The 26,894-nt window shown below is 39.3% G+C and overlaps 1 protein-coding gene across 2 annotated transcripts; it reads left to right on the top strand.

The window, feature by feature from the left end:
- Positions 1-233: 233 nt before the first annotated feature.
- On the top strand, positions 234-26,894 carry RIOK3 (RIO kinase 3). Of its 2 annotated transcripts, none has more exons than XM_047086905.1 (13): positions 234-501; positions 8,170-8,285; positions 8,894-9,039; positions 9,134-9,241; positions 9,459-9,568; positions 11,167-11,310; positions 11,970-12,097; positions 19,150-19,347; positions 21,012-21,171; positions 22,574-22,654; positions 22,741-22,830; positions 24,167-24,274; positions 25,212-26,894. In XM_047086905.1, exons 1-13 carry the CDS (start codon positions 439-441, stop codon positions 25,317-25,319), a joined length of 1,560 nt encoding a protein of 519 aa, XP_046942861.1. In that variant the 5' UTR covers positions 234-438; the 3' UTR covers positions 25,320-26,894. The 2 variants fall into 2 exon arrangements, with proteins under 2 accessions (XP_046942861.1, XP_046942860.1); XM_047086904.1 differs by lacking the exon at positions 234-501 and adding an exon at positions 1,136-1,255.

The raw sequence follows: 26,894 nt of genomic DNA, 5'->3' as shown, positions 1-26,894 counted from the left end.
TAACTAGATCCAGCTGCAGTCTCCGGCAGCCAGAGGGGAAGGAGCGGGAGGGCGGTACGAGAACAGGGCGCGGCCTGGCCAGAGGAACCACGCCCTACGCCAGCTCTGTCCTGCACGCGCGACCGTGACCACAAAACAGAGCCAGTGGCCAGGGCAGCCCGGGACAGGGGCAGCGGCCGGAAGTGCGGCCTGCCGGGGGCGGGGAAACGAGGCAAAACCGGGAGCCCCGGACGGGCGGCCTATCAGAAGCGACGGTCCCAGCGGAGAGGGCGGAAGAGAAGAAAGCCAGTTCCGGACGCGGCCGCGCCGCCATCTGTCACCTCAGCTCCGGCACCAGCAGCCCGTCGCTCCAGTCCTGCCGCCTGTCTCCTCGGCGGAGGCTGCTTCCCGGTCCTGCCACCTGTCTTCCCTGTTCTCGTCTCTGGCTTCTTTTCCAACATGGATCTGGTCGGAGTGGCATCGCCTGAGCCCGGGCCCGCAGCGGCCTGGGGACCCAGCAAGGTGAGTGGCGGTCGCGGCTGACGCACCTGCCTTGGTCACCCGGGCTGGCCCTCCCGGAATGCTCGGAGAGGGTGACAGGCACGGAGGCGGCTCCACGGGAGACTGGGGAAGTTCTGAGCGGGACCCCGGCGACCTCGGACGGTGGGGACAGGGGGCGGCGCTGCCAGGGTGGGATGGGGGAGGCTAGGAGGGTGGCCGGGTCTGCCAGTGGCCACTCTCGGCGGTTTGGTCTCTCTCCAGATCTGCACCTTGATTTGTGAACCTCGGTAGCAAATATTTGGCTGGGCTGACTTAGAAACTCTGACGTTTGAGAGAAAACAAGCACTATCTTGTTTGTCACGGGCCAAGTGAGTCAGCCCGAATATTGCACAGAAAGCCCGACCGAAGAAAGGCCATTTAGGCAGCTGTTTCCTTAGGTTGACAGATGCGGTTATTCCCCCTTAGTTTCTTGGTTTTGAAGTAGTAAATAAATGGTAAATCCAGGCGCACCTTCCTCCCTCAAACTAATACTCGCGTACACTGCCTACTGTCAAAGCGGTTATGAATTCTCATTATCTGTCTGGGCTTTAACGTTTAAGCTTTTTCCTGTAGTGGCCAACTGTTACATTTATTTCACGTTTGATTTCTGGTTTTCAGACTGCTCCTCTGCATGATAGTTTCATCAGAAGGAGGAAAAGACTCTTCTGCCGCTTTGTTGAGGATTTGCTTGAAAGCAAGAGTGCTTCAGTTGGGATGTTGTGTTCCTCAAATTAAGGTTGTGAAGGAATCCAACTTTTATAGCTTCTTAATTGTTTTTCACATGCTGTCACGGAATATTTGTTCCGTGTAGAGGGTCACTCGGTTTATTAGATCTTTAGGCTAGGTCTTAACAGAGCAAGGGGAAATAATTAGCTATTCAGAAAAGTATGAAAGTTTAATTAAAGTTAATTTTATGAAAATTCTGATACAACTGCAGGGAGAATTAAGAGAATCTACTGGCAGATGTGGTTACATCTACATGTTTTTTTGTGTAATTTTTTTCTACTAAGCCATGTTGACAAGGCCAAGATCAAAACTCCCCTCTACATTCCAGGAGCCATCAGAGTGATATTACCATATCTGATGTAGACTGGAAAACTCCCCTCTACACTCTTTACACTCAGTAGACATAAAAAGACAAAATCAGTAGCCTAATACAAATAAATGTGTACTTTGCATGTTAAATTCCTCCACTTAAGCACCTAATGGCTGATAAAAATGCCAAATGAGACAAACTTTGCTCAGAATACATAATGTCAGAACAAATTTCATTTAGAAAACTAATTCAGTAATAAAATGTTCGTTATCAGTCATATTTTCATTTAAGGCTACATCATCAGAAATAGAAAGTTTCAGTGTCATCATTCAACAAAAAAAATAATCCTGGGGTTTATTGATGTTCTGCTGAGAAGACAGCATTTTCAGAGGGTAAAAATTAGATGCTGCAGGTATTTCTTAATCCTCTCCTCCTCTAACTGTTTGGAAGACCTAAGTAATTACAGAAAGCTTAGTGGAGGAGGTAGAGATTTGAGGAAGGTCTTGAAAAATGGAAAAAATGTCAGAGGCCAGCAATTCCCAAAACTTTTTGGTTAGGACCAATTTGCACTCTTAAAAATCATTGAGAACCCGAAAGAATTTTTGTTTATATTGGTTACATCTATTGATATTTGTTATATCAGAAATTAAAACAGACATACGAAAAGTTTTTATTAAGTGATATAAAAGTTGTTATGTGTTAATACAAACAGCATTTTTATATGTAACCTCTCCCTTCATTTTCCAAAACAAACAAACAAACAAACAAAAATTAGTGGTATAGTATTGTTTTGTATTTTTGCAAATCTCTTTAATATCTGACTTAATAGGAGACCTTTTTTCTTTTACTCGGTTGTGTATGCTTTAGTTGAAGCATATGAAGAAATTATGTTCTTACAGATGTGTAGATTATAGCAGGTATAATCAAAGATGGCTAACGAGCACATAGATGTACTGAGAACAAACTGAATTAATCTCTAAAAATGCACATTTAGGGGCGCCTGTGTGGCTCAGTCAGTTAAGCATCCTCACTTCGGCTCAGGTCATGATCTTGTAGTTTATGAGTTCAAGCCCAGCACTGGGCTCTCTGCTGACAGTACAGAACCTGCTTCGGATCCTCTGTCTCTCTCTCTTTCTGCCCCAACCCTGCTTCTGTGCACTCTCTCGCACACTCTCTCGTGTGAAAATAAATATGCATTAAAAAAAAAATCTTAAAATAAAAATGCACATTTATATCCTAAACCTACTACCTTAGAAAATTTTGGAAAATGCAAGAATATACAAGTACACATTCCAGGAGCCATCAGAGTGATATTACCATATCTGATGTAGACTGGAAAACTCCCCTCTACACTCTTTATTTGAGAGAGAGGGAGGAAGAGGGAGAGAAGAGAGAGGAAGAGGGGCAGAAGGCGAGAGAGAGAGAGAAAGAGAGAGAGAGAGAGAGAGAGAGAGAGAGAGAGAGAGAATCTCAAGCAGCCTCCACACTCAGCACAGAGCCAGACTCAGGGCTCCCATCTCACAACACTGGGACAGCGACCTGAGCTGAAATAGAGTCAGACATTCAACCGACTGAACCACTTAGGCCCCCCTCCACTCCATGCTTGAGAGGATAAGAGTGGAAAAGACAAAGAATGTCTTAGTACAAAATAATTTTAATCTCACAGACACCCTGAAAGAGTCTTGGGGACCCCTCCCCCTGGGTCTTGGGGGTGCCAGTTATAAAATGCCTAACTGGTATTATAGACAAAGAATTTTTAATGGATATTCCAAGGGAGAATTGGCAAACTGTAGGTAAAAGTGAGGAAATGTATAGCTCTGTTGGAAAGAGAACTGTGAAAAATTAATTCATGGGGCTCTTGAAAACTGTCAAGTTCATCAAAAACAAAGTCTGAGAAACTCCCAGCCGAAGAGTCATGCTGACTAGATGTTATATGGTGTGCTGGCTTGATTAACGATCCTGAAATAGAAGGACATTACAGAAAAACTAAGAAAATCTGAATAAAGTATGCACTTCAGTTAATAATAATCAAGTATATAAATATTGGTCTATTAATTATGGCAAATGTACAATACCAATACAGGGGAAGCTGGATATGGGATATTTGGGAACTCTATGCCATCTTTGCAATTTTTCTGTAAATCTAAAAGTACTCTAACGTTAAAAGTTAAAAAAAAATTAATGTTGTATAAACTCAGATGATGTTTTCCATAGACCCTTGTCTTTAGAAGTAAAATTACCACTTAAATGTTCTATCTAGATTGTATCTCTTAGTTGCATGGGCAAAAAAGAGACCTTCCTATGGGTTATGATTCTCTTGGCTTGCTTCAAGTTGAGAATTGGATTTTTGTTATTACGTGCCTCCTTCATGTTTGCTGTTTTTTATTTACTTGATTCTTCCCCACAGTTGTCTGCAGGATGAGCAGCTAGGGGTGCATCTTTGTGAGCTAGAAGGAAATGGGGATAATTTCCTTCTACTCTGCAGCCATCCTGGTGTTGAAGAATGTGGTAGTTATAAAGAACTCCACAGAGCAGTGGTGGGTTTCCTAGAGGAGAGGAAAACTGGTCTAGTCTCAGGGGCCTTCAGCAAACAGGAAAGAAAGAATCAGAGAGCTGGTTAAGGCCTTGATAGATGTCATGTTTAGAGCAGAATGACTATAACTAGGAAAGGTTGTGTGGGGTTTCTCATCAGATCTTGATGCTGTGGGAGTTTATGTTGATGAAGGGAATAATGGGAAAGGACATTGGATAGTGATGGTGCAGCAAGATTATGGAGGGCTTTTTCTCTCTATCTCCGTAAATTTATTATTATTATTATTATTATTAATTTTACAAAGTTTCTCTATTCACAGAGGGTGTTTGATTTATCGAGGAGTTGCAAGATGATGACAGAGGATTCCTCTCTATACACCCTGTGGTGCCCATGCATAGGAGGAGCCCCCGGTAAATTATCAGAGGCTCCCTTGAGATGATGAACCTCTTGTGCCTGTGGAGGACTGCCCCCTGTCTGGCAGCTGTCCCTCACACAGCCCAAAAATTTTTATGGAGGCCTTTTGACTGCTAGTTTGAGGAATTTGGATTTGAGGAATTTGGGCAACCTTTGTGAAGCCGTATTTACCTTTACCCATGGAAGTTGCCTTGGTGTGGGTCAGCCCAGCTGAGCTGGTCAGTAGAGGTACAAGGAAGGGGAGGACAGCTCGAGAGTACAAGGCTTCAAGGAGCAAGATCAGTAGGAGTGGGCAATTAGGATATCTTGGTGCCCTGTGGTCTCTATGTGTTTCTTTTTCTGGTTCAGTATCTTTTGGGTGTAAGTCAGTCTCTGCCTCAAAATAAAGTCACCCCCTGTCGGTATTGCCTCCTCTGAGAAATTGTCAGATAATACGTTGTTTAACATCTTATAAAATTAATTGACTGCTGACAAACAGAAGCACCAGAAGTGGCTAGCCAGAGGGGCCGATTTCAAGATGGAGAAAGGGATGTTAGAATAGTAGAGGTGTAGAAAGGTATCACACCTCTACAGCCTGGGGACAGCCTGGCAGTTCTGTGAAATATTTCCAGTGTTTTTTTTTTTGGCACGTGTTATTCAGTGAATACCTGAGTGTCTCTTTATGTCTGAAGCTCTATGCTGGGCTCTGAGAATGAGAAGACCCTGCCCTTCAAGGGGCTCATGTTGTATTGTGGCTGATACATTAATACAGTCATTGGTCCTGACCTACAGTGTGTGCACAGTGGTATGGGAACACAAAGGCAAGGATCTGGTTTTGTCTGATGAAATTGAGAGAGCCTTATGGAGTTGGTGACAATTGGGGGAAAATAGAGAAGGAGGAAAATGCTCCGAGAGGAGCATGTGTGAAGGTATGGAGGGGTGAAAGTATGCCATAATTAGCACATGCTTATTGTTATTAGAGCATAGGGTAGGTAAGAGTTGAGACTGAAAAGATAAAGTAGGTCAAATTGTGAAGAGCATTCCTCGTTGAGGAATTTGGATTTCCTACTGCAGGCAGTACAGAGGTTTGCTTCTCACATTCCAACACAGGGTGATTAGGGAAGCAGTATAGCAAAATACTGAGGGCGGCTTCTCAAGTTCAAAATCTGCCTTAGTTCAAATCTCAGCACTTCCATCTGCAGTGTTATTTGGGGTTAAAAAAAACCTTTCTGTGTCTCAGTTTCTAAATCTATAAAATGGGGGTGATGTTGTAATTATGCAGTTGCTGTGTCTCGAATAATCTATGTAAGTTATGCATATTAGGCAAGTGATTCACATACAGTGAATATTCCAATGTTGTCTGTGATTCTGCTGTTAGTCATTGCAAAATGTGGTTGACAGATCTGAGTTAGAGGATACAATCATTTACCTTTTGGAACCTGGACTTTGAAACTGATCAGACTAGGCATTTCTAGGTTAGGGGGCAGCATTATGTATTCTACCTAGTGGATTCAGAAGGAAGTCAGCAGAAGTCATGTGGCAAAGAGAGAGCTGTATTCTCCAGATTACAGAAAACTTCAAGATTCCAGACTTCAAAATCCTCACCAGGAGAGTGCTCAATTGCTGATAAGATCTGAGTGAGTGAAAGTCACACCAGACCTTGAGGAAGCCTCCTTTATTCTGTCCACATCTGGCTTTATGTAAGGCTGAAATAATTCTGCAGTAGGCTAACATAGGTATGTGCTGGGAGCCTGCTGCATCTCATTAATCTCAGGATAAGGCTTGATAAAACTTGATTCTGATTCACCTAGGCAGAAATAGTTATCTATCACCTGTTAGAGCTTTTACCCTAACAACCTGAACCAATTCCTGAATCTCAATGTTAAGGAACCTGAACAAGGGTCATAGGCCAGCTGGAGGACCTAAACTTGATTTGAAAGTGTTGTGGCTAAAACAAATATCCATCATATGCTATATTCTAATTTAGACACTTGGCAGTAGTTAAGGGGTAAGTTTGGACTTTATCCTAAAGGCAGTGGGAAACATTAGAACAATCAAGAGCTGTAAGTAAGGAAACTCAACTAATCAAATCTGCATTTTAGAAAAGCCATTGTGCTGTGGTATGGAAAATGGAAACAAGCAGGACTAGAAGCAGAAAGATTAGTTAGGACTCTCTTAGAGTAGCCTGGTGATGGGTGGGTGATGCCTTGGAGTAGAATCTCAGAAGGAAGACAGAGAAAGCTGGGCCAGTTCAAGAGAGATTTAGACATGTTATTCAATATTAGTGGTTTAATCACTAGATTATCAAATGTGATCATTTGCCGCTAAGTAAAGCTTACCTTCTCAAAAATTAGGAATTGTAAGATAAACTTATGGTTTGTATTTCAAGAGGGCTGAGATAGTGATGTCATTGAGAAAGGCCAACTTGCTGATTGTCCAAGAAGAGTTTCACAGGATATTGCTTTGTTGCAGTGGTATTGTTTCAAGACTGCTTCTCAGTTTTTATAGTTCAGAAATGTAGTTTTTATTGTTTGTCATTGTTAGTTTTGTTTTAACATATCCCCAGGTGTCTTGTGAGGGGCTGACACACACTTTTGACATGTAGAAGACTTACCCCTTAAATTAGAATGAGGTATAACTTCTGAGTGGGCTTTGAATTGTGCTAGTTGGTATAGTCTGTTTCTTTTTTTTTATTTTTTTATTTTTTTTTTCAACGTTTATTTATTTTTGGGACAGAGAGAGACAGAGCATGAACGGGGGAGGGGCAGAGAGAGAGGGAGACACAGAATCGGAAACGGGCTCCAGGCTCTGAGCCATCAGCCCAGAGCCCGACGCGGGGCTCGAACTCACGGACCGCAAGATCGTGACCTGGCTGAAGTCGGACGCTTAACCGACTGCGCCACCCAGGCGCCCCGGTATAGTCTGTTTCTAAAAGAGAATCTACAGGGGTGTCTGGCTGGCTCAGTCAGTCGGTAAAGCATGAGATTCTTCGTCTTGGGGTTGTGGGTTTGAGCCCACCTTAGGTGTAGAGATTAAAAATAAAATCTTTAAAAAAAAGAGAGAGAGAGGAAATCTACATGGGAAGCCAGATTAAAAGCAGAAGATTATTTGATGAGCATGGAATCAGAACAAGGATGGTTATATGAACTCATTAGGTAGTGGGGTGATGCTATCATAGCCTGGTATTCTCCTCAACTAAAAAAACACACCTACCAAAAAAAAAAAAAAAAAAAAAAAGGGACACACCTACCAAACAGGTTAGAAAGTGCTTTTGGCAAATGTAGTTTACATTTATCCTTGATTAGGTTTGAGATGGGAGATCTTTTTACTTTTAAGATAATTTTCTCTTCTTCCTTTCTTTCTTTCTTTCAAGAGGGAGGGAGAGGGAGAGCAGGGTAGGGGCAGAGAAAGAGGGGGAGAGAGAGAACCCCAAGCATGCTCCACACCGTCAGCTCAGAACCCCATGTGGGGCTCGATTCCACGAACCATGAGATCATGACCTGAGCCGAGATCAAGAGTCAGACACTTAACTGAGCCACCCAGGTGCCCCAAGATGATTTCTATAAGTAGGTAATTCTTTATTTTGGGTTGATTTTAACTAGTTTAATTCTCAAAAGATAGCCTTATTTTCAAGTTTGGAAGGTACTTTTCATTACTATGAATTAACCCCTTCTTTTTCTTTAAATAGTGTCCATGGGCTACCCCTCAAAACACAATATCTTGTTCCTTGGCTGATGTAATGAGTGAACAGCTGGCTAAAGAATTGCAGTTAGAAGAAGAAGCTGCCGCTTTTCCTGAAGTTGCGTAAGTAAAATTGACAAAGAATCTATTTTGTCTAGCAGCTTATTGTAAAGGTTTGAGGATTTGATTAGTCATTGTCATGGCCAGTGATTAAGAAATAACATTTTGAAAAGCAGTGCAGTAGAAACAGCACCATACTGGGAGTTCTCCGATATTTGGGTTTTGGTTCTGATTCTATAATTAGTTGTCAGTGCTGTCTGGGGCAAATCCCTGTTTCTCTGGGTTTTAGTTATTACAATAGTTGAATCACATGATCTCCAAATTAGCAAATACTGAAGTAGGATACAGTTTTGATCAAATGTTTATAGTTTATCTTTTCATATATGCTTTCTCTCCAGAACACAGAACAAATGAATTTTGAGTCTCAGTTTGGATTTTATTATAGTCCATTTAGCTTTCTCTTGTAGCTCTCTTAGTCCTAGTTGGTGCTTTCACAAGTGCCTGCCATTGGTCAGAGGGCAGCTGGACAGAAGGTGAATGATTTGGGCAAGTTTTTCCCATTGCTTCTTCAGTACAGTTTGTAACAGTGAAAAGATACTCTTCTCTCATAATCCGTTGCATCTGTTTACACAAGCACATTATATTAGTTTCTCTTGCCTTATTTTGAATAGTGTTGCTGAAGGACCATTTATTACTGGAGAAAACACTGACACTTCCAGCGACCTAATGCTGGCCCAGATGCTACAGATGGAATTTGACAGAGAATATGATGCACAGCTTAGGCGTGAAGAAAAAAAATTCAATGGAGATAGCAAAGGTACTGTGACCTTATTAAGACAACTCCATTGTGTGGCAAGAAATGCTTGTAATGTGCTCCTAAATACATCTTCAACTGTTTTTGCCTTTTTAAGTTTCCATTTCCTTTGAAAATTATCGAAAAGTGCATCCTTATGAAGACAGTGATAGCTCTGAGGATGAGGTTGACTGGCAAGACACTCGTGATGATCCCTACATACCAGGTATCGATGCTTTTATTTCCTGAGGAGTGGGGGGGTGGGTATAGGACAGGGACAGAGGAAGACTAAGATTTCCAGTGGATCCTTATATTTTACATTTCTCTTTGAATCTCATTTGTAACTTATTATTAGATTTAAATATCTTTTCAGACAATATTGAATGTAGCAATGTAGTCTTTGCTATTTTTACATAAACTTGGCTTGTCTTAATCGCCTTTAGCAAAACCAGTTCCTACTCCCAAAAAGGGTTTTATTGGAAAAGGAAAAGACATCACCACCAAACATGATGAAGTGGTATGTGGGAGAAAGAATACAGCCAGAATGGAAAATGTAAGTTACAGGAAGTATTCTCTGTCAATCAAGAGTTTTACTGGTATAAGTTTAAAAAAACATGGGATTCTAAATAAGTACAGTATCTTAAATTTCTAAAAATATTCTTCATAAGGATGGATGTAAAGATGTTTTAGATAATAATATAGCAGTACCATGAAAACTCAGACATAATGAGAATGGATCTGAGAATAAAATTCTACAACAATATTAAGAAAACTGGTTTGATTTGTATTGATTGTATTCTAAATTTAAGAAATAGTTATTATGAAAGTAGTGTATTTATTTTTTAGCATATTATTTTCCATAAAATAGCACCCCCCCCCCACCCAAGAAACAGAGAACAGTGTTGATTGGGGGATAGGAATGGGAGAGAGAAATACTTTCTATCATACTTTTTTATACTTTTTGAATTTTTTTACTTTGTGCCTGAACTATCTCTGCAAAATCAGAAATAAAATGTAATTTATAAAATAGAAAAAAGAAGAAAAATTAGCATACTTTCTCTTATAAATATTGTGGTTAATAGAAAACATTTAGACTTTAGAACACAAATACTTGTTAAGTAATCTTTATTTATTTATTTAAATTTTTCTTTTGATTTTTTTTCTACACCCAAAGTTGGGCTCGAACTCACAACCCCAAGATCAAGAGTAACACGCCGCACTGACTGAGCAAGCCAGGCACCCTGTAAACTGATTATTAAATTCTAGAAATAGGCCAGACCTGACTCTAGAACAGCCCTCTCCAGTAGAATTTTATTTGATAATAGAAATATTCTATATCCATGTTAACTAATAGTAACCACATTTGACAGTTGAGCACTTGAAATTTGGGTGATGCAGCTGAAGAGCTGAATTTCTAATTTAATTTTAATTTATTTAACTTAAAAAAAATTTTTTTTAACATTTATTCATGTTTGAGAGACAGAGAGACAGAGAGAGACAGGGCATGCGCGGGGAAGGGGCATAGACAGGGAGACAGAATCTGAAGCAGGCTTCAGGCTCTGAGCTGTCAGCACAGAGCTCAACGCGGGGCTCGAACTCACGAACTGCGAGATCATGACCTGAGCTGAAGTGGGACGCTCAACCGACTGAGCCACCCAGGGGCCCCTAATTTATTTAACTTTAAATTTCTACACGTGGCTAGTGGCTACCATATTGGACAGTGGCAGCTCTAGAACATAATTGTCATGGTGTGGGCGGAGCTTGCTGTATACTAACCCACTTCTCAAAAATAATTCATTATAAGATTGTATTTCTTTGGTAAGATTTGGTGTAGCCTTCAAAATATAATGTGTCTTTTGTCTAATGTAAAAGCAAGGTGCAAAGCATATGCAGAAATGCCTTAGTTTTTAGATGTGATTCAGTATTTTCTGTGCTTTTCTTAAAAAGCCTTGCTCTCTGTTGTGTTTTTTAGTGAGGTGTTTTTTTTTTTTTTTCTTTTTTTTGTCTGTGATACCTATGGGTTCTGCTTTTGTAGGCTAATCACCTATTGAGTAAGAAACCTGTTCCAAGTAAAGACTGGTACTGTAGTTTTTTTGTTATTACCATCCCAGGTTTAAAGTATTCAGATGCTAATTTTCTTCTTTTTGGCAGTTTGCACCTGGGTTTCAGGTAGGAGATGGAATTGGAATGGATTTAAAACTATCGAACCATGTTTTCAATGCTTTAAAACAACATGCCTACTCAGAAGAACGTCGGAGTGCCCGCCTGCATGAGAAAAAGGAACATTCTACTGCGGTAAGTATTCTTACATTTTTTTCTTTGATGGGAAGTTCATATTAGAAAACTTCATATTTGGGGAAGAAACAAAACTTCCATGTTTGATATTTTTTCCATGCGATTGACTTTTCGAATCAGAGTTATAAATAAAACCCGAGTAGCTTTGCTGCTTGACTTTTCAGACTTGATGTAGCAGTTACTAATCACTTACTCAAAACTAACATTTTAGTGGTCATAATTAATTTGAATATGAATGTTTTAAGATTGAAAAAATTGGTTTCTGTTATACTGTGACATTTATAATAACTTAATCTCTAATGTTTTATGTTAGTGAAGATAGTATCTAATATCTTGAGAATAAAGTGATTTGTAAAAGTTAACAAAAACAATAGTAACTACACTAGCAGCTATTTAAATTTTAAAGATAAAACAAGATTTTGACTAACCTAGTGGCTGATTTTTAGTAGTTCTTTTAGATATTCACTTTCAGAGGCACTGAGTTGTGGTTGCAGAGGTGAATTGTATTTTGACAGCACACTTTTAGGAGCCTGTTATATATACATCTAGGTAAATTATAAAGGTAAAAAGTATGTTTTGAATGTTAGATACTAGAAATGGCTCAGAAAATGTTTTGTTATTACCAGTCATTTTCATTTATAGTGCTTTATCTTTTTCAGGAAAAAGCAGTTGATCCTAAGACACGTTTACTTATGTATAAAATGGTCAACTCTGGAATGTTGGAGACAATCACTGGCTGTATTAGTACAGGAAAGGAATCTGTTGTCTTTCATGCATATGGCGGGAGGTAAATGAGCAAAATGCAGTACCATCATGTCAATAAAACCTTAGCCCATTCTTCCCTGTATTAATGGATTTATACAAAAACAGTGCTACATGACAAGCAGGGTAATATAGAAAGCCTCTAGACAATATAAGGAGTGTACAAGGAAAAACGCAATCATCCTCATCTCACCATCCAGAAATAACCATTAACCAATTTGTATAGACTTCTTTAGTCTTTTTTCTATGTATATATATTTTCTACATTATTGTTATACTATCCCATACAGGCTGCTGTAAGTGACAGAGCAAAGTTTGCACTTGGGTTTGTCTCAAAACCCATGGTCTTTTTACTACGGGGCCCTTTCATACCAGCTTGAGTGGGGTATGCTTAGATCAGTTACTGATTCTTGCCTTTGTAACTCTGATCCTTTAAGAAATACCAACTTTAAATAATGCTTGTATCAGGGCACCTGGATGGCTCATTCAGTTAAGCGACCACCTTCGGCTCAGGTCATAATCTTGTGGTTCATGGGTTTGAGCCCACATCGGGCTCTGTGCTGACAGCTCAGAGCCTGGAGCCTGCTTCTGATTCTGTGTCTCCCTCTCTGTCTGCCCCTCCCCTGCTCATGCTCTGTCTCTGTCTCTCAGAAATACATAAATGTTAAAAAGAAAAAAAAATGCATCATTTAAGGAAACGTCTTGTAAAGATCTTACACTATTTAGATCTTACCCACTTCACTTTTGTTACAAGGGCTTAGATGAGTCAAGAATAACATGAAGAAGGAAGATACTTTTTAAAGTGGAGCCTGTTTAGAGATTGTGCTTAAGCCAGGAATGTAAAATCATCTGGTCACTTACCATTGAAGTCAACCAACAAGGTTCACTACACGTCAGTTATTCCTTTACCTTAATAATATTTACAAACAAAAACATTAAAATAGATTACAGAATTCTAACTCTTTTTAGGTTCAGAATGTATTTACTGTGTACTTAAGGGGATTCAAATGATTATTGGTCAATTCCTTGCCTTTGCTTTTCTTAAGTATTTAATCTTCCTTTCTAGATGAGACATACATGTATAACCACATGTTGAATTATACTGTTAAGTTTAAAAATGAAAAGGATAAAAATGAATATTAGGGTAAAATAGCTCAACATTTTCAAGCCATGCGATCTGGAGCAGATTACTAAACTTTGTTTAAAAACTGACCCTTACCCAGGCACGGGTTGGAGTTAAGCGTCCAACTCTGGATTTCAGCTCAGGTCATGATCTCATGGTTCGTGGGTTTGAGGCTTGCATTGGGCTCCATTCTGGAAATGTGGAGCCTGCTTGGGATTCTCTTTCTCTCTCTCTCTGTCCCTACCAGCTCACTCTCAAAGTAAATAAATAACTTAAAACAACAAAAAAAAACCTGGCCCTTACCTCATAGGATTTTTGTGGTGATAAATGAGATCATAAATTTGATAATGTCTGGTATAAATCTTTTTTTAAAAAATTTTTTTAATGTTTATTTACTTTTGAGAGAGAGAGAGAGAGACAGAGCATGAGTAGGGGAGGGGCAGAGAGAGAGGAAGACAGAAGCCAAAGCAGGGTCCAGGCTCTGAGCTGTCAGCACAGAGCCTGATGTGGGGCTCGAACTCACAGACTGTGAGATCATGACCTGAGCCGAAGTAGGATGCTTAACTGACTGTGCCACCCAGGTGCCCCTGGTATATATTAATCTTAATAAATAACTTATTTCTTCCTTTAAACTTCATTGCCCTCTTCCCAAATTTTATTTAAGGGTTCCCTAAGACCAGACAAATATAAATTAATGACACAAATTAAAATGGGAGATTACTCATGGTAGAAATTAAAACTACAGAAAGGATTAAAATGAAAAGTAGCCTTCATCTTACCAATTCTCCTTACACAGGTCTTTTCTTCAAAGATAACCACTATGTTTTAACAGTTTTTAGTTTAGTCTTCCAGGAATTTTTATGCATATATCCCTTAATTTGTTTATACAAAAGAGATTATATTCTGTATTCAAGATCTTAGTTTTTCAGTTAATATATCTTAGATCTTTCTAAGCTCATACCATCCCATTTTTATAGCAGTACATTACAGTATGTTAATGGGCTTATAGCATAGCCAAGAAGAGAACATTATAGCAATAACTGTTAACGGTTGATAAAAGAGAATTATGTAATAGAGTACACAGGTAGGACTATCTTTGTACATCTACCTTGGTTTGCTTTTGCAAATATATACATTTTTAAAGTTTATTTATTTTGAGAGAGCACGAGTTAGGGAGGAACAGAGAGAGAGGGAGAGAGAGAATCCCAAGCAGGCTCCATGCTGTGCAAAGCCTGATGCAGGACTTGTTTTCATGAACCGTAAGATCATGTCCTGGGCCGAAATCAAGAGTTGGACGCTTAAAGAACTGAGCCACCCAGGCGCCCCTCTTAAGCTGAATTCTAGTTCTGAAATTGCTGGGGCAAAGACTGTATGCACTCTTTTCCCTTTTTGTTAAATAGTGGAATGCCTCATTGAATGGAGAATACCAGCTGGCTATGGTAGCAAGCAGCATATCTTTCTTTTATTTATTAAAAATTAAAAAGAATTTTTTTCTTGTATGTCACACCAAAGGCCAGAAATCCTGAATTTGTGTTTATATTTTCATTTTACTGGCAGGACAAATGTGATTTCCCCTATGAGTCAGTCAAATCAAATAAGTTGTTGTACATTCTATAAACGTCAGTAGGTACTGACAGATTGCCCTGTGAGAAGGTCAATTAACTTATGCAGCAGTATGAATCTGTTTCCCTCATCCTCATTAATGCTTAGTAATGTCAAACGTAATTTTTTGTCAGTGTAGAAGATGAAAAGTACTATTTTGATATTTTGGTGTGCATTTGTCTATAATTAAGGTTGTACATTTTTTGGAAGTGCTTTTATACCCATTTGTATTCCTTTTTATTGTCAACTGCTTTGTTTGTCCTTTATCTATTTTCCATTATACCCAATGATAATGAATGATCTCTCTTTCTTTCTGGTAGAATTGGTATTGTAATCTGTACTTGCGCATTTGTAAGTTAGCAAAACTAGAGAGCATTTGGTTTTCTACAACTGAGAGTAAATACTTTTTTTAATATTTATTCTTGAGAGAGGGAGAGAGCAAAAGAGAGAGCGGGGTTGGGGGTGGCAGAGAGGGAGAGAGAGAATCCCAAGCAGGCTCCACGCTGTTAGCACAGAGCCTTATGTGTTTACTTACTTAACCTTGAGATCATGACCTAAGCTGAAACCAAGAGTTGGATGCTTAACTCACTGAGCCACCTAGGTGCCCTGAGAGTAAATGCTTCTAAAGTTTTTAGTTTTCTGTGCTATGTAACAAATTACCACAGACTAGCAGCTTAAAACAACACTCATTTAGCATCTCCCAGTTTCTGTTGATTGGAAGTTCCAGCGAGCGAGGCTTAGCTGGGCTTTCTGCTCAGGGTCTCTCAGAGCTACTCTGGGTGGCAGCTGGGGCTGCATTCCCTTCTGGGGCTCAGGTCCTCTTCCCTTGGCACAGTTCAGTTTATTGCCGCTGTAGCAGTTAGGTCTCTATTGTTGGCTGTCAGGTAGGTAGGGGCTGCTCTCAACTTCTAGAGGTCGCTGCAGGTCCTGGTCATACCTCCCTTTCATGCAGCACAAGTGAGACTTCATACAGGATAGGAATAGTGAACAGAACAGTATCATTGCCATTCGCATTCAGGGAAGAGGTCATGATGAAGTTAGATCTCAACCTGGATTGTAAACAGTAGGCAAAACCCTGTAAAAATCCAACAACAACCTGGTGTTGAGTGCAAAAAGCTAATTGCTTAATATTTACAGTATACCATCTGTTAAACTTTTAAAGTTATACAGAAAATAATATACATGGATTTTTAAACATAGATGCTTGTGTATGTGAATATTTATATATTTTTTAGAAAGAGTAGGAAGATACTGTTCATGATGGTGATTGCGTTTGGAGAGGAATAAAGAAATAAGGAATAAAACTACCTAGGGTGGTAAACAAAGGGAACTTCAGCTTTATCTGCAATATTTAATTATTTTAAATGAATAAAAGGGCTGAAAATGGGAGGCTTGAAGTTTAGGCAATGAGGAGATTGACAATGAGAATAGAAAATGTATGTTTAGAGGTAACAGGGTATAAAACCACGTAAGCAAACCAGAAATTGGTAAGGAGGACCTTAAAAGCTAGACAGAGGGATGTGTAATTTACTAAGAAACAAGGAAGTTTATGAATCTTGTAAGTTAGAATCTTAGATACGTTCTGAATAGGGAATCTCCTCAATGGTATTTTTTTTTAATTTTTTTTAAACATTTATTATTGAGAGACAGAGAGACACAGAGCGTGAGCAGGGGAAGGGTAGAGAGAGGGGGAGACACAGAATCTGAAGCAGGCTGCAGGTTCTGAGCTGTCAGCACAGAGCCTGACACGGTGCTCGAACTCACAAACTGTGAGATCATGACCTGAGCCAAAGTCAGTTGCCCAACCAACTGGGCCACCCACGCGCCCCTCAGTGGTATTTTTGATAGGGTCTCATCTACCTTATAGTTAAACTGTTGTAGTGACAGGGAGCTTATCTCAAAATCCAGAGGTGTTTATAACACCTTTAAGCTACTGGGAATTTCTTTCTGGTATAGAATCTCTAATCTGTCTCCTGAAAACTAAATCATCCATTCCCAAATATTTGTGCAGCTAACATGTGTTAGGTACTCTTCCAGGTAGTGGGGATATAGCCATGAATGGTATGAGGAAGATCTGTGAACTGATAGGATGTACTTCCTCCCCACCCTAATCCCCTACCAAGACAGTAATAAATCAACAAAAAAACATCAGATATGTGTTATGGTAGGTAAATATGGTGACATCATAGCAACTGGTTGACTTATGTTTATTAGAACAGGAAGACTTATCTGATAGAGTGACATTTCAACTAAGATTTGAGGGGCGCCTGGGTGGCTCAGTCGGTTGTGTCCAACTTCGGCTCAGGTCATGATCTCACGGTTCATGAGTTCGAGACCCATTGTCGGGCTTTGTGGTGACAGCTCAGAGCCTGGAGCCTGCTTCGGATTCTGTGTCTCCTCTCTCTTTGCCCCTCCCCCACTTGTGCTGTCTCTGTCTCTCTCTCTCTCAAAAGTAAACATTAAAAACAATTTTTTTAAACTAAGATTTGAATGACATCTAGGATGCAGTATAGAGATCAGGTGGAAGAACATTCTGGACTAGAGAACAGCTAGTGCTAATGGCTTAAGACAGGCACAAACTTGGTATCTCTGAGAGCCTATAAGAAAGCCAGCATGCTGGGAGCACAGTTGTGAAGGGGAGAGAGGAAGCTGGAGAAGTAAACAGCTTAGATCAGGTAGGACCCTCTCATCCAGGGTAAGGAGCCTGCTCTTTAAGTACAGTGGGAACCAAAGCTATGATTTGATTTTTGTTTTGAAAAATTACTCAGACTGTAGTGTGGAAAATGAATGATAAGAGGGTAAGAGAAGAAGCAGTAAGGTCCCTTAAAAATTTTTTGTAGTTTGAATGAGAGAGAACAGTGGTTTTGGACTGAGGAGGTGTAGTGAAAAGAATAGGAGGCCATAGGGATGTGCTTTGAAGGTAAGAGTCAACAGTGTGTGCTGTTGGATTAGATGGGTGTGAGAGGGTACATTCTTGGCTAGAGCAGCTGGGTGGTGCCATTTGCTGAGATGAGAGTGTGAAGAAAGGCAAGTTTAGGGTGCAGTTAACAAGAATTTTGTTTTGAACTTGTTAAGTTTGAGATGCCTGCTAGACAGCCGAGTGATTCAAGTAAGGGTCAGGTAAATGGGCCTGAAGTTCTGGAGAGAGTCGGGATAGGGGTAGAAATGTAGGAGTTACCTGTGATAGATAATATTTAAAGCCATGGGGCTAAATGAAATTTCCCAGGTAGAGAAGGCAGAAGGAGAAGCAGTTGGAGAACTCTGACCTTCTGAGGTTAACTGGCAGAAGAGGAATCAGCTGGGAAAATATAGTACAGAAGGAAGAGGTTGGGAGTTTGAGTTAGAGTTTATCCTCTGGAGATACAGTTCCTTTCTTTTACAGATTAACATCCCTTCACATATTTAAGGTAAATATTGTCTCTCTCTCTGTCCTCCTTTTTGTTTACACTGCCACCACCAATGTTTCAAGTCTTCACTGGCTTACTATTGAGGGGCATTACATTAGCGTCCTAAGTAGGTTCCACACCTCTGGACTCTTCTGCCCCCTTCCATCCTGACATTATCGTTGACTTGATCTTCATGAAGTGTGTGAAGCCCTTGATGATTCCTCCCACCTGTGGAAATACATCCAGGCTTCTCACCCAGGCAGGCAGGGCTCTGCACACATCTGCCTCCATCTTGTCCCTTAACTCTGACTTCTTTCGTTTACTCTTTCCGGCCAAGTCTTAACTATAGTGTTTGTTATTCCTCAGACATGTCCTATGGTTTCCAACTCTGCTTGTGATAATACTGTGACAGTGCTTGTTCATATCCTACCCATCTGTTTCAGTTGCCACCTAATATCCTGCAGCCTTGCCTGGCCTTCCCAATCCAAAGCGACCTGTCCTGTTCGTGTACTTCTTGTATTGTCTCACGCCCCTCCTTACATATTCATAGGTCAAGGACCCCTTTGCTTACCTTTTTATCTGCTAGAAGTGAAAGAGACATTTTAAAAAGCTGTTCTGTTTTGTTGCTTTTATTGAATTTTGCCAATAAACCATCCCAGGTAGATTGTAGCCTATTTTAAAGCATCTATGTTTTTGTTGTTCCTTAAGTTTGATTCCATTGTCATTAAGAAAGGTTATTTTATTATGGGTTATTGAAAACTGGTTGGCAATTTATTTGAAAGTGTTTTATTTAAGAAATCAAATCCTAATTATTAAGACCCCAAACTTGAAAGCTTAAAAAAACACCAAGGTTTGACATTCTTAGATGAGGTAGATCTACTTTTGTATCATAGATTTTTTATTTTGAAATTGTTTTACTTCTGAGCTGGCAACTTATACTGACTTAATTTTTTTTTTTCCACTTAGCATGGAAGATGAAAAGGAAGATAGTAAAGTTATACCTACAGAATGTGCCATCAAGGTATTTAAAACAACCCTTAATGAGTTTAAGAATCGTGACAAATATATTAAAGATGATTTCAGGTTTAAAGATCGCTTCAGTAAACTAAATCCACGTAAGATCATCCGCATGTGGGCAGAAAAAGAAATGCACAATCTCACAAGGTAAAGAAAATCACTGTGCTAGAAGTTATCTAGGGTAATTACCTTTCTGTATTAGGTTTACCAGCCAGGCAAAAAAAAAGTCATGCTTGCTTTTAAATTTATTTGTAGAAATTATGGAAGGCCTTGAAATTCTAGGGTTTTTTGTTTTGTTTTGTTTTTTAATGTTTATTCATTTTTTGAGAGACAGTGCAAATAGGGGAGGAGCAGAGAGGGAGACACAGAATTGGAAGCAGGCTCCAGGCTCCGAGCTGTTAGCACAGAGCCCAGTGTGGGGCTTGAACTCACGAACCGTAAGATTATGACCTGAGCTGAAGTTGGACGTTCAACCAACTGAGCCATCCAGGTGCCCCGAAATTCTAGTGTTTAATGAGGCTTTCTGTAAGAAAATATTACCCTGTATATAATTCATACTTTTTTAAAAGGTTTATTTATTTATTTATTTTGAGAGAGGGAGAGAGCATGAGCAGGGGAGTGGGGGAGAGAGAGAATCCCAAGCAGGCTCCACACTGTCAGCTCAGAGCCCGATGTGGGGCTTAAACTCAAGAACCATAAGATCATGACCTGAGCTGAAACCAGGAGTCGGATGCTTAACCAACTGAGCCATCCAGGCATGCCCCAAATTCATACTTCTGGGATGCATAAGCCGTTTTCTTTTTTCTTTCCTCAGTAAAGTTTGAGGGAAACAAAGTCATTTTCTGCCTAAGACATTTTGTCATATGTCTATATGCTGTCTTTTTTCAGCTTCCAATTAAGCTTATTATAAATAATAATTGTTTCAGAAAATGTTTATTACATCTAATGTTTGTTAATTTGGTTGGGGCAGAGTCTGATCAAATTGCATTTTGTTTTAATTTATTAGACTTGTTCCTCAGTTCCCTAAGCAATTAAAGAGTTAGTTTTGTCAACCAACTAACATAGTAATAATCTTTCTCATTAATAAAACTTTTCATATCTTAATCTATTAAAACCTTAATTTTAGTTAGTTTTTTCTAGAGATGTTTACTCTCAACTGTAATTATTCATATTTATTAGTGGCAGAATTCTTCTACTTAGTATGACTTCTAAATAGAATAATTTCTTCAGAGGTGTTGCCGCCCACCAGTCTCTTTTCTACACTTCTGAGATCTCATCCCTGCCATTCTTAAAATTCTTCAACAGCCCCTATAGCCTTTAGTGTTCAAAGGCCTTTTCTGATGTGAGGCCCACCTGTAACCTCAACCCACATTGCCCTTCTTCTCATTCAAGATCATCTATGTTGATTGATACACATTCCCCAGATGGACCGTGTTCTTGAATGCCTCCATGTATTTCCACAGCTGCTTCCAGCCCTAGACCAGCATGCCCCCCACACTGTCTTAATCTAGCTAATTCCTGTTCACCCATTTCTTACACTAAGCCATCCTGATGCCACGTGCTCCTATAGCTCCTACCCACACCTCTGCCAGTGCATGTGCCACACAGCATTGTCTCCTCACCTGTCTGTGCCTTCTAGCAGTCCATGTGCTCTGTAAGGGCAGAGGCTTTGTTTTACTATCTCTGCACCTCCCACCCGCTGAGTAGAACATGGTGCCAGCTCATTGCAGGCCTTTGTTAGATATTTGTTGAATAAGTGAGATATTCTCTCCTCCTAATTTTTACATCCTTAATTATTTCTTTCTGTGTAGAATGCAGAGAGCTGGAATTCCCTGTCCAACAGTTGTACTACTCAAGAAACACATTTTAGTTATGTCTTTTATTGGCCATGATCAAGTTCCAGCCCCTAAATTAAAAGAAGTAAAGCTCAGTAGTGAAGAAATGAAAGAAGCCTACTACCAAACTCTTCATGTAAGTTGTGCTTTTCACAGCATTTACATGTCACATTTTAAAAATATTTTGTTTAAACCTTAAAAATGTCCTAAAATAGTACTATTTTAAGGTGATGTAACAAGGACAGACTGAAGTTTGTAAAGGAATATTAACATTGGAGAGTTGTCTTTATATCAATATGCTGCTGTCTTGAGTCACTTTAGAAAAATCATAGACCTAAGGAGTCCACAAACGCTCATTGGTTAGCATTAGTGACATGGAAGCATGAAGCTGTTATTCACGAAACAGTATATTAAATAGAAGTTGACGTTTCCACATTTGGCAGATGCCATGCCTCGTTAGTTTGTATGCCTTCTTGAATGTCCTAGCTCTTAACAGCTAAGAAAATGCCTGTTGTTGGGAAGTGGGTGGGGAGCAGGTTTGGCCTCATTTTAAGAATGCTGGGGACGACTGAAGACGGGAGGAAGTGGCTTCTTGAGAGTGCGTAGGTGTTAGAGTTGGAAGGCACATGTCGGGAATCTTGAAGTCATTTATTCTTCAGGACAGCAACTGAATTCATCTGATGTCCTCCCAGCTTGGGAAAATGTTACTAATACTGTTGTCATTCCTCTGTAGTTTTTTTTTTCCCCCAAGTAAGCTCTACACCCCAATGTGGAGCTTGACCTCACAACCCTGAGATCAAGAGTCACATGCTCGGCCAAATGAGCCAGTCAGGCTCCTCAATAGAGAAGCTTCTATGCGTTTTATGTGGTCTCTGCACGAAGCATTACATCCTACAGTAGCTGATGTAAATATGAAAGTGTTACCCAAATAATTTTTTAAGACAGAGCTAGGGAGATGATCCAACTTTCTCTGCTTCCAATAGGAAAATATTGAAAGGAAAATCAGGTTCATTTTCTTTGGGCTGGGGAAGAGATGAGGGAATGATGGACTTTCCTATTTGATTCTAGCAAGGCTGAGAAATAAAACATTAATGTTTATTTCTACTGTCAAAAATCAGTAACGAATATGTAATGCCACTTAATTTGTAAGAATATCTCTTCCCTAATGTGTCTGGCGGGAAGTACTTTTTACTTTGTATAAAAAGGTGAAAAAAGTTTTCACCCACTTTTATAAAGGGAAGCGGCTTTTGGATCTTCTGGTTAGTGACCATAACATGGCTGCTTTCTTTAGCCCGTGGGAATCCTGGTCTGCCCCTTGATCTCCTGACCTTGTTGTTGTCACATAGACCAGGAAATAGAGTGTCTTACTCATTCCCTCCGTTGTCTTAGAGTTCCCCCACCCAGTCTTAGACTGTACAAAGTAAAGAGGAAATAGTTTTGCTTTTTCTAGAAATTATTGGTTGGCATAGACATTTTAGTTGCATAGGTAACTTAGAATTATTGCTCACACCCTATATGTGTGCCTTGCCTCTTCACAGTTGATGCAGCAGTTATATAATGAATGTACCCTTGTACATGCCGACCTCAGTGAGTATAACATGCTGTGGCATGCTGGGAAGGTGAGTACATTTTGTTACTGTCCATACTAAATATCTTGATGTAAATTACTGAATGTATCCTGAACACATGCTTTATGTGTAAATAGGTCTGGTTGATTGACGTCAGTCAGTCGGTGGAACCAACTCATCCTCATGGCCTGGAGTTCTTGTTCCGTGACTGTAGGAATGTCTCACAGGTAAGCGTGTAAACTAATATTTCTTTATAGTAGGTAACAGTTTCAAATATTTTTCTCCTAAGATAAGTCCAATGGTCATATTCTTAGAAATTGAAGGAAGGGTTTGGTTACTGACTGCTTTCAGGATAAGGATACAACGATCAATTTGTCAGATTTCATTTTCAACAACGATTTGATTGAGTGTCTCACATTTGGGCTATTGAATTAAATTTGCAAGGGAGTAAGTTTTTATTTTGACTACAGATATTTAAGCAGTCAAGTAGATCTTTAATACATGCACAGTGCTTTAAGTGAATCTGGTATTAGTAAGCCTACATGTTGACTGCCAGTGTTATTACCATTAAAAGGAGAGTAGTCATCTTAGTGGCACTGTCTGATCACTATGAGGTAAACAGATTAACGAAGGTAAAACTCAGTAATCACACGTTTGGGTTACGTTTATTTGCTGTTTCTAAAGGAAACTAATTGTTAGCCACAGATTCAGATAAGAATGGTCTTTCTAAATGATAGAATAACTTCATATTGGAAATAATTTCTGAACCTACTTGAAGATTTTAATTCACAGGTGGGATTTAGTGAATATTTTGAGTCTACACATTCAAAGCAATGCCACCCAATTTTATATATACTGCTCGTTTATAGCTATGGAAGGTGTATTGTGACAAACTAAATCCAGAAGGCAGCCTGCATGTGTACGAGAGGACAAAAAGCAAGTAGAACCTGAGCAACATAGTTAAACTTGAAATGGGGAAATCTGTGGTTTGAAAACTATGGAAGGGGGCACCTGGGTGGCTTAGTCGATTAAACATCCAATTCTTGATTCCGGCTCAAGTCATGATCTCACGGTTTGTGAGTTTGAGCCCCATGCTGGGCTCTGCGCTGACAGCAAAGAGCCTGCTTATGATTCTGTGTCTCCCTCTCTCTGTGCCCTTCCCCTGGTTGTGTGTGCCCTCTCTCTCTCCCTCTCACTCTTTTTCTCTCTCTCAAATAAACTTTAAAAAAATTATGGAAGGGACGCCTGGGTGGCTAAGTCAGTTAAGCATTCGACTTCAACTCAGGTCACGATCTCATGGTTTGTGAGTTCGAGCCCCACATCGGGCTCTGTGCTGACAGCTTGGAGCCTGGAGCCTGCTTTGGATTCTGTGTCTCCCTCTGTCTCTGCCTTTCCCCTGCTTGTGCGCTCTCTCTCTCTCAAAAATAAATAAACATTAAAAAACAATTTTTTTTTAATTATGGAAGGAATTCATTGGTATCTTACAAGTACACTCTTCCCTGTTTTTTGTTTCCAAGGGAACCTTGCTATAACATCTCCTACTGATTTATATTTCTTTACTAGTTTTTCCAGAAAGGAGGAGTAAAAGAAGCCCTTGGTGAACGAGAACTCTTTAATGCTGTTTCAGGCTTAAACATCTCAGCAGATAATGAAGCTGATTTCTTAGCTGAGGTAAATGGTGTGCGGCTATTATTCACCTTGCTAATAAAGCATGGGATGGAGTAGATAGCTGAAACCGAGAGCTCATTTTATTCTTCTGTTTTCTCAAAAGCGAAATTAGAGATTTTTCTTTCCTTGAGATGTTTTGGTCCTTTCTGGGCTTAAAACCTAGGATAGACTTAGAGCAAAACACTTCTTCAAGTTCACAGTTTGATTAAGATGGACAAATAAGATCATTTCCAGTATACCTCTATGCCTCTATTCACGAATGAGGAGGCGGGCTGGTGGACACTCTGGATGATACAGAAAACAGTAACACGTTGTCCCGCCCTTAACTGAATATAGAAAGTTAGCAGTGGTCGCCCTTAGAAATACCCAGTAATTGCAGTATGGATCTATAGAAGCATAAAAACAAAAAACCTGCCTCCAGAGAAGTTCTTTTAAAATTGAACAAAAATTAAAAATTGAAATAGCTAATTATTCCCGACAGTATACCGACGCAGAGAATGATTATGGAGTCTGTTGCAGAACTCCTTAGGTATTTGAATTTGGCCAAGCTGTGCTGGAACATAAGGGCAGAGGAGAAGTAACAGGAAGATGGTATAGCTGACATCTAGCACAGTACAGTTGCTCAGTAAGTAGGAGTTATACTATTGTTGAACCAACATTGGAATTTCCTTTTTCTTGTTTCCCGAAAGCTTTATAGAGTACACAGTAAGACACAGGATCCTAGTTACTAGCTTGATAAAGATACTAAGTATTAATTCAAGCAATATAATCAAGTAAAAATACATGTACGTGTCATGCTGTAGTATGTGTCACATACTGTAATTCCAATTCAAGGCCAGCGACATTAGGAAAGACCTAGGAAGAGAAAACTGCTGGTTCAACCTGAAGTGTGGTTTCTGTGAAGTAAGATTTTGACAAATGGATTCAATGTATTTTGTAGATAGAAGCTTTGGAGAAAATGAATGAAGATCATGTTCAGAAGAATGGAAGGAAAGCTGCTTCATTTTTGAAAGATGATGGAGGTCCACCAGTCCTGTATGATGAATAGCACCAACACCCACTGCTTTCCATTGTTTACACAGTGGTGACTGTCAGCTGCCAATGGCAAATGAAGTTATGGGTGACTTGAAATACCAAAACATGAGGAGTGTACAATGGTGCTTCTGTGCTTTTTTTCCCCCTTGTAACCCATATGCCAGATGTGTGGAATTTGTAGCTCAGCATTGGGAGAATAAAATGTCACTACCTCTCGTCTTATGAACAGGATAATATAATTCTTTAACAGCTACAGCTTATCTAGCTGAAACCAACCTGATTTTATAGGAATCGTGGCATAAAATGTTTTGATGAGAATTTTTAAAACTTAGGTAACATTTCCAAATATGGGAGGAAAGGACAGGTGTGTTTACAAGGGAGACTTTTATTACAACGTACTTGCTTTTTTCACCTCCCCATTTTGTGTTCTATCTTCCCTCAAATATTTTATTGGCCTAAAACTAGCCCTTTTCAATTCTTTTTCCAGCTTGTGACCGTGATTCTAAAGGAAAATTTCTTCTCTTTAGTAGGTGATAGAAATGGAAATTTGGTTGTAAAATGACTGACAGAAATAGAAGTTTATTGTTACATCAGGAATATGAACTGAATTTTTCTTTTCCATATTCCTATCCAAGACAAGGCATCACAGGTCTCTGAAAGAGAAATATGTAAGAACTTCTTAACTATTCGGAGTTTTTAAGTTTAACTTTAAATTTTTCTACATTTAGGTGAAGTGGTTAGGGTAGAATTCATGGTGCAACTGCTCTGTGTTTATAATGAAAATGTTAATTATCCGGAATGATGGAATATAATAATTAACCATGTTTTATATATTTTAATGAAATCAGTGAAACAAAGTTCAATTTACATTTCATTCAGACTGTCTACTGATTGATTTTGAAATAGAGCAAACTAATTAGAAATATTAAATAGTCACATGTTGAAGAGTATATATAAAATAATGTGTGCACCAAATTAACCAAGCAATTTGAACTGGCCTCACTCAATAATTTTTAGTACTGGCTGGACGTCACTTCTTATATAAATCAAACACTATAGTTGACAAGTACATTGGTTTTGTTAGGATTGAAGTTCATTAACTACAGTGTAATCATTCCTCCTGTTACTGAAGTCAAGTTAGTTGACTTCAAAGACCCAAACTTTTGCTACTGAAAACCCAAACTTTCTGTCTGGTACTGGAAAGTAAAAATCTAAACATCATTCACACTTGAAAGCTTCTTTAACGTTATTTTAAGATGCCAAATATGTTCTTTCTAGAAAAATATTTATTTTTGTTTCTGTTACATAGCTTTTAACTGCATTTCAGAGAAGTGTGATTTTGGATAGACTCATTACATTTCTGAAATGTTTACTACTCTGAAACAAAGATTTAGATGAGTGGTGATTATTGGCTTTACAGAAATTTCAGAGAACTAATTTTAAAAACCATGAACCATTTAAAGAATTTTTTGTTTTGTTTTCTGACATACTCTGTTTGACAAAGAGCAGCAAACCATTGCTGTGTGGCATTCTTGGAGTGTGCTGTAAACATGCTTTTTAAGATATTAAATATGAAGAGAGCATTTTA

The sequence above is a fragment of the Lynx rufus genome, unplaced genomic scaffold (assembly GCF_022079265.1).
Source record: "Lynx rufus isolate CCGP_SWC_20201006 ecotype Redwood Valley unplaced genomic scaffold, mLynRuf1.p SCAF_22, whole genome shotgun sequence".
In the NCBI taxonomy this organism is placed as follows: Eukaryota; Metazoa; Chordata; class Mammalia; order Carnivora; family Felidae; genus Lynx; species Lynx rufus.
The sequence above is the reverse complement of the archived record's forward strand: the minus strand, read 5'-3'. Positions and strand labels throughout refer to the sequence as shown.